Source organism: Balaenoptera borealis, assembly GCF_965194805.1.
Source record: "Balaenoptera borealis genome assembly, chromosome: 19".
Taxonomy (NCBI): domain Eukaryota; kingdom Metazoa; phylum Chordata; class Mammalia; order Artiodactyla; family Balaenopteridae; genus Balaenoptera; species Balaenoptera borealis.
The window spans coordinates 58,029,854-58,037,515 of NC_138878.1; the positions used below are offsets into that span (position 1 = coordinate 58,029,854).

Consider the following 7,662-nt stretch of genomic DNA (forward strand, 5'->3'; position numbering starts at 1 on the left):
GGTGGGGCCTGAGGACCGTGTACAAACCTGTGAAACAAAGCTCCCCTCTGCTCCCAAACATTGCTAAGAGTACCATTCACCCCTCCACACTGCTCAGTGGTCTCACCCGGTCTCCCCCTCACCAGTGGGATCACCCATAAGCACGGCTAAACCTCAGGAGGTGAAAAGTGTTCAAAACCAACGTTCCCCAGGGCTGCGACTCCGGATCTCAGTTTCTCCATTTCAGTCTTGGCATTTCCACCCTAGCTCAGCTTCAGGAGGTAGAAATATCTCAGGTAGGTTATACTGAGGTAGGTCAGCAATGAGGTAGAAATAACTCCTTTAAAACACTATACAAAGTAATTAAGCTTTTATTGAAGCCTTATGTGCCAGACATTGACCACACTGAGGCGTAAGGCACGGTCCCTGCCCTTGAGGAGCTCACAGTCTAGAAAAGAAGACAAAGATGCCAAAAAATGATTCCCACAAAGATTCAGGGGCAGGAGGCAGAGCCCTCAGACCCCATCTCTCCTATTCCAGGTTGACTGTGAGAAAGCGAATAGGAAGCTTATCACTGTCTCTCCCACCTTCCCTGGGACAGCTCTGACTACCCTCTGACCTAGGCACCAGGAGGAGACCAGGGGGAGACAAAGGTGAGGGGGATACAGTTGCTGCCCTCAAAAAGCTGGAACACCCTGGCAGGATATATACAACGGTAACTTTCTGTCCCAAAGCTGCAAACCAGTGCAGCAAAAGCTAGGGAGAACAGGGGCTGGGCCAGCCCAGTCCAGTGGTGGAAGAGGGAGTAATGGGAAGTGAGGGTACCCATGGCCAAGGAAGTAGGGCAAGAGGTAGAGAAGTTCATAGTAAGGTGCCAGCAGCCACAGCCAACAGAAGAGCCACCCACCCCACTGAAGGAGCTGCAGAGCCTTTATTATAGGCTCCATCTTCTGTGGGGTACTGCCCAATATTTCTACGGTCTTGGTGGCCACTAGCACCTCCAGCCGAGGTAGATTCCTCCTCCTGGGAGGTCTCAGGTTCGACCTCTTTTGGAGAAGTCTGGCTGGTTGGGGCTGGGGTGGGTTTGGTGGTGAAAGTGGAGGACAGGGCTGGGGCAGAAGTACTGACAGAGTTGTTTGCAGCCAGAGTGGTGGACGGAGGTCGGGGCAGCAGGACAAGGGGCGGGAATCGAGGGGAGAAATAGGTCTTGTTGCGGAGGTCCGAGTTACAGCGGGACCCCTGGCAGCAGGAGCCGCTGAGCGTGAACCCTGGGCCTGTCGCCGAATCCCGGGTGCAGGACTCATCCTGGACGCAGCCCCGGACAGGCAAGGATACAGTCACATTAGCTGCAGGAGGGAGACACAGGTAGGTCCGTGGTTGGAGGGAGGGGGTAGGCACAGCCAGAATGAAACTTAGGGGCAAGACAAGAGCAAGAAGACCCAAAACAGGGGACAGAAGGACTCTGCATCCCTTAATCCCAAAGTCTCAATTCGGGCCCCACTTTGAGAAACACTGTCCCACTGTCTTTGGCACACGGTGGACCACATTTCCCATAGTACTTTGAGAGGAAAAATGTGTAGAATGAACTACAAGTCCCACAATGCCTTGGAAGAAAGGTTTGAACTGGGATACTACACCTCTCACACGAGGAAAGAGCAGAAGACCATTGCCTCCCTCTCTCTCCCCCCACCCCTCACACCACCCCACCAAAATTCAGTCTTAGAGTCAGAACTACATCTGCCATAATACACCTGGCAGAGAATGTAATTTGAAGAACATCTCCCATGGTTCCCTGAAGCAGAGGCCAGGAGGCTGAACTACATCTCTCCTAATACTTTGGGACAAGTGGGGACACTAACCCTTGAATTTTCAGGAGTCAGAACTACACTCCCCACGATGCCTGGGCAGAAGCTTGGAGGCTTGAATACATTTCCCATTGCACATTCTCCCATTCTGCACCTGGCAGGCCTCTATGAAAACTGTATTTCCCCAAAAACTCTAGGACAAAAGCATTCCTATTCTCGTGCTATACTGGGAATAGGACTGCATTTTTCATGATGCTCTAGGACAAGCCACGAACTTAGGCCTTCAGTTCCCAGAATGCGCTGAGGTGGGGGAACCCTTTGGGTAAAGGGATACCTACCACCCATGAGGCCTCAGAAAGGTTACCACAACCCGTGAAGGCCCGGTGCTTCGAGCTCGCTCACCTGCCGTCAAGGTGACGTTGCCGTCGAAACAGCCCCTGTAGACGTGGTCGCTGGCGTTGTAGCACCTCACGACGGGCGGCGCCGTACCCTGGCACTCCTTGCGGCTCAGCCCCACGCAGCTGTAGCACTCGGCCCCGTTAGGCTCGTAGTCACTCTCATTGCCTGCGAGGCGGGCGGGGAGGAAGGAAGGGGTCGAGAGGGTTCAGGAAGCACGGCCCTGCTCCGCGTCCCTCCAGCCCACGTCTCCGCCCCTCGACGGACACTCAGCTCAGCCTCTAACCCCGCCCCAGGGCGTGGCCCCGCCCCCAGCCCCTGCGGAGTTCTCCCGCCTTCCCCTTGTGACCGCCCCTAGCCGCTCAGCCCAGACATGGCTCCGCCCCTGGGCCTGCGGCCCCGCCCCCACCGACCTGCGGGGATGAGCGCTCGCGAGGTGAGGTCGAGCTTCGCGTTGCAGCGGTCCTGCGAGCACTGCTGCAGCTGGACGAAGGCCAGAATCCCGTAAAGGTCCAGTCCGCGGTCATTTTTGCCGGGGAGTCCCGAACCGCAGCCCCGCACTGCCACCGAGAATTGCCCGTGGACTGCGGAGAGGGGAGGGGGCAGGGTCAGAGGGGCGGGGCCTGGAATAGACCGGCACCAGAGGATTGGCCAGGGTGGGAGGGCGAGGCCCTCAGAAAGAACCGATCCGAGGGGAAACAATAACAGACCGAGGGGCGGAACCTGAAAAAGCGGAATCTGAGGGGACAGACAGGCTGACAGACACTGGACACAATCGACGGGGGAGGGCCAAGAGTGGAGCTAAGACGGGGCACGACCACAGGGAGTCGGAACCGCAGAAAGCAGCATCAGAAGGAACTGAGACCGACAAAAAAGGCACAGGATCAGAGACGGATGGGGCCTCCTAGGAGCTGCGGCCGCAGACAGGGGCGGGTCAGAGGGGCGGAGCCTCAGCCTAGGGATTTTAGGAGAAGACCTCTAGAGGGATCTCCATCACCAAGGGCCCCATTGGATGGGGGAGGCTGGAGTGGAGAGGATTCTGGCAGGGACAGAAGTGGGTAGGGAGATCTCAGTGGTCCAGGGGAAATGGATAGGATGTGCTCTTGAAGGAGACGAGGTCCCAGATCTGGGTTCTCCCAGTTCACCCCACCCATGCGCAACTCTCCGTCCTCATCCCTCTAAGCCCTAATGGCGTGGTTGTGTTGAAGGGCCCACGCCAGGCTGAAAGGGAAGGATGGGGCTGCGTTCAAGGGTGTGTGGCCAAATTCAGAGGGAGGGGCGGGACTATAAGGAGGCGGGGCCCAGATGGAGGAGCGTAAAGGAGTACTCAAGGACTGGGAGGCCCCACTCACTAGTCTCCACCGCCCCCACGACCTCTGTGCAGACGTCCACGCCTGGCGCGCACTTCACCGTCTTAGTCTTCTGCGGAGAGCATCCGTCATCTGCTTTCTGCACGCAGCTGTAACACTCCAGGGCCTGCGCTCCTGGGGGTACAGAGGCAGGTAGAACTGAGCGATCCCTACTGAAGCCTCCTCCCCCAAAGGAGAAATAGTCCTTCCCACTCCCTCTGTCCCAGTGCAATCCTATTGCACACTCTTTTCCAGGGCGGGATAAGGAAAACCTCGCCACAAATCTGAGGCCAGGAGATACATTTGTGTCCCTTTCCTTCAAACGCCCTATGCCTGCAGTGGGAGCATCTTTCCCACAGCCCTTTTTGCCCAAGGTGGGGGATCCCTGCCATAGACGGGGGGTGGGGGGACTCCTTCCTACAGTTCTCCACTCAGGATGGGAGAATTTTACCCACAGTCAAGTCAGCTCGGTGAGGGATCCCTTCCCACAGGCCCCCGTCTGCTTAGGATGGAAGAAATTTTCCCACAGTCCCCTCTGCCCAGGGTAGGGAAACTTCCCGCAGCCCACCCCCTCCCCCGACCGAGACTGATGATCTTTCTCACAACCCCTCTGCCCAGGATGGGAGATCCTTCCCACAAGCCCTCTCTGTATGGGGTAGGGGAACCCCCCTCCCTAGAGCTCCCACTCTATCCCCTCCGCCCCCTTCTGGCAGCAGACTCACCTTCTAGAAGCAGCAGCTGAGGCAGCAGCAGCAGCCAGCCCGTTGTCCAGATCGCTACCCGGGAGCCTGCTTTCCTGGCGGGGTCCATGGTTCCGTCCTGCTCTGTCGGCTTCCCCCCTAGTTGTGCCGCCTCCCAACCCGGGCCCTCTTACGTGAGCCCGGGTTGAGTAACCTCCCCCCAGGCAACCCTGGCCTTGCCCAACCGGGCCAAATCAGCCTCCGCTGTGGGGCGCGACACCCGCCCCTGGGTGCGTCACCCACAGCTGACAAGGAGGGAAAGGGCGGAAGTCAAGGTTCCCCGGCAGTTCCCAGGAGAAAGTCTGTGTGTTTGTGGCGGTGGGGAGAGGATATAAGGCTCACAGAGAGGGTCTACTCAACACTCAGCACTCAGTAAATGTTGCATGAGTGCAGGCTTTGGGCCGGGTGATGCTGGAGACTAAACAGAACCAGTGCTGGTCCCCACAGAGCTCACAGTCTGATGGGGGAGACAGATATTAATCAAATAATCATACAAATTGTTATTTACAGCGAGGACAACGAAGGAAAAAGTGTAGGGAGCCACAAGGAGGTGTGGCATCTAAAAGTGGGGGCTGGTCAATGAAGCATCCCTGAGGATGTAAATCATCCGGGTGCCTTACGATCTTAAAGACTTGGAGGTTTAGCCAGTGCAGCAGGTCGGGATGAGGGCAGAGCACATTGCAAAGCAGAGGGGTCAGCACGTGCAAAGACCTCGGCTGGAAGCAGCATGGACCCTTCGAACACAGAGATGAGAGCAGTGTACCTGGAGCTGGTGTACCTGGCGCTCAGAAAGTGAGGGGAGTGAGGGGGAAACTGAGGCAAAAGGGCCCATTCCAGGCCCTGAGGAGAGGTTTGAATTAATTCTGAGAAAGATGGAGAATGTTTCACGGCGTCTAAATCAGCTCCGAGACACAATCAGATTTGCTTTTTAAACTATCGATCTGGCAAACGATGCAAAAACTTATCAAGAAATGAATTCACTAATCCCAGGGAATTATGCAGCAATGAAAACGGGCCAACTACTGGCCTGGGTGGCAACGTGAGTCTCAAAAACTTTATGTTGGGAGTTCCCTGACAGTCCAGTGGTTAGGACTTTGCCTTCCAATGCAGGGGGTTCGGGTTCAATCCCTGGATGGGGAGCTAAGATCCCACATGCCTCGCGGCTAAAAAACAAACAAACAAAAAACCGAAACATAAGACAGAAGCAATACTGTAACAAATTCAATAAAGACTTTAAAAATGGTCCACATCAAAAAAAAATCTTAAAAAAAAAACCAACTTTATGTTGAGCTCAAAAAGCCTTAAACAAATAAAAGATACCATGTGACTCCATTTCTATGAAGTTCTAGAACAGGCAAAGCTAATCAGTGGTGATAGAAATCAAACTAGGGGTTACTTTGGGGAGGGCATTGCCCCAAAGGAGTAATAGTAAGGAGCCCCTACTATCTTCATCTGGGTGGTAGTTACACATGTAACTACAAACATGCTAAGAATCAACGAGCTGTACGCTGTACATTTTACATTTATGCATTTCACTGAATGTACACTATTCTTACCAAAAGAAAAGGGCGGGGGAGGAGTGCCATTGTGGCCTCAGTAAAAAAGGAAAAGAGTAGAAGGGGCAAGAGAAGTCCAGGAGACCAGGGAGGGAGCAGGGCAGTCTCCCAGGTAAGAGAACAACAGCCTCTGATGGCTGGGAGTTGGCTGGTGGCTCACAGCGATGTCTGGGTGCTCTGTTACACCCCTGCACCAACACATATGGGGCCACACTGTGACTGCGATGGAGTGAGACACAATCAGGACTACTGCCTTCTATGTCTGAACACAGGAACAAACAAGAACACTGTGCAAACCACAGAATGACTAAGCATCCACATATATAAGCTAATATAAGTGACTGCTTGTATTGGGTTGGCCAAAAAGGTCGTTCGGGGTTTTCTGTAAGAGGGTGTAAAAACCCGAATGAACTTTTTGGCCAACCCAATATTATGTATTATTTATATTATGTTATTATTTAAACTACAGCTTTAACCTTGCTTTGTTTCTCCTGACTCATAGATAAGATTTCCCTATGGCAGGAAAAATAGCGGCTGTGTTCATAAAGGTTTTATCTGTTCTCCGGACCCCATGGGGCACCCCCATTGCCAACAATGACTAGCACCTCAGTCACCTAGGTTGGGTTGCTTGTCATCATGCTGAAGCTCAGAGAGAGAAAGTGAGTGACTGTGAAGTCATTCAACACTTCCCCCTACTTCCCTGCCTCCCAGCCTTGGAATCCCAGCCTCACTTATGGTTTGCTGTGTGACCCCACTTAAGTGTCTTCACCTCTCTGAGCCTCTGAGGTGTCTGTTTTATAATAAAGGAAGGAGAGTCTTTCATGGTGGAGTGAGGCAGTGGACAAAGTATTAAGTCTGGAGTCAGACAGACTGAAATTTTACTCCTGCCTCTGCCATCCTCTTGCTGTGTGACCTCAAGCAACTCCATCTCCCTCTCTGAACTTTAGCTGCCTCCTTTGCCAAACAGGTCTGAAACCCCCTGTCTCCAGAGGGATGGAGTGAGGCAGGGTAACAATTCTATTATTATTGTGCACTCAGGAGCAGGAGGCCCTGCAGGTCCCAGCCGTGTGGGAGAGTTTCAGGGAGGAACCCCAACTGGCCAGACCAGAAGATCTGGTGTCTTGGGAGTGGGACCCAGGGTGGAGAGTCTCCTCTTGCTCAGGCCTGCCCGAATCCTGGGTGCTGACACCAACCCCCCCGCCCCCCGCAACCTGGCCCAGGACCAGAGAGCAGAGGGAGGTTTAAATACCGGACCTCTACTTACACCTACTCTGTGACTCTCCCCAGCTCCCCTCCACAGGGGTCACTGCAAAGAGGTTTAGAATTGGTTCCCCAGAGAGATGAACAGAGGGGTCAGTGTGGAGGCACCAGGTCCCCAGCCCTGGGGTTCATGCCAGGGCCTCAGACAAGCCTGGGGCCATCTCCACTATGGGTTTCCTGTCCCCTGGGGAAGGGCAGGCTCTGAGCCCAGTGACGTTCCCAGCCTGCCTCAGACGCACTGCTTCTGGGATGTGCTGTCTGGGATGTGTCAGAGAAGGGGGGTGGGGTCAGGGCCAGGGCTGGCTACATAATTTGCGGGGCCCAGTGCAAAATGAAAATATGGAGACCTGGTTCAAAAGGCAGGAAGGAGTGTCATGAAAGGTACTAAAGTAGAAATGCTCTTTTCCTTTCTTCCTGCATCTCTCTCGACCCCATACGGTGTCTAATGTCACGTTCCCTCAGGCACAGGGATACTGGTGGGGTGAGCACAGACCCTTACAGGTGTCTAGAGACCCTGACCCACAACTAAAGCAAACTGGTTGCTGGGTTCCCCTTCCACCAGCCGCCCGCCACCGTG

At 54.4% G+C, this 7,662-nt stretch overlaps 1 protein-coding gene across 1 annotated transcript; it reads right to left on the reverse strand.

The window, feature by feature from the left end:
* Positions 1-334: 334 nt before the first annotated feature.
* LYPD3 (LY6/PLAUR domain containing 3) lies at positions 335-4,409 on the reverse strand. The gene is made up of 5 exons (XM_082369685.1): positions 4,252-4,409; positions 3,533-3,664; positions 2,594-2,764; positions 2,187-2,348; positions 335-1,325 (listed from the first exon to the last, which is right to left on the reverse strand). The coding sequence occupies exons 1-5, from the start codon at positions 4,337-4,339 to the stop codon at positions 841-843; spliced, it is 1,038 nt and encodes a 345-aa protein (XP_082225811.1). The 5' UTR covers positions 4,340-4,409; the 3' UTR covers positions 335-840.
* Positions 4,410-7,662: the final 3,253 nt, after the last annotated feature.

What these genes read in the sequence shown, in the direction of transcription:
- LYPD3 (XM_082369685.1), bottom strand. Translation starts at nt 4,339, where the DNA reads ATGGACCCCGCCAGGAAAGCAGGCTCCCGGGTAGCGATCTGGACAACG. An exon ending in TCAGCTGCTGCTTCTAGAAG is followed by an intron (nt 3,665 to 4,251) that starts GTGAGTCTGCTG and finishes CTGTACCCCCAG; the next exon opens with GAGCGCAGGCCCTGGAGTGT. An exon ending in GCGAGCGCTCATCCCCGCAG is followed by an intron (nt 2,349 to 2,593) that starts GTCGGTGGGGGC and finishes CCCGCCTCGCAG; the next exon opens with GCAATGAGAGTGACTACGAG.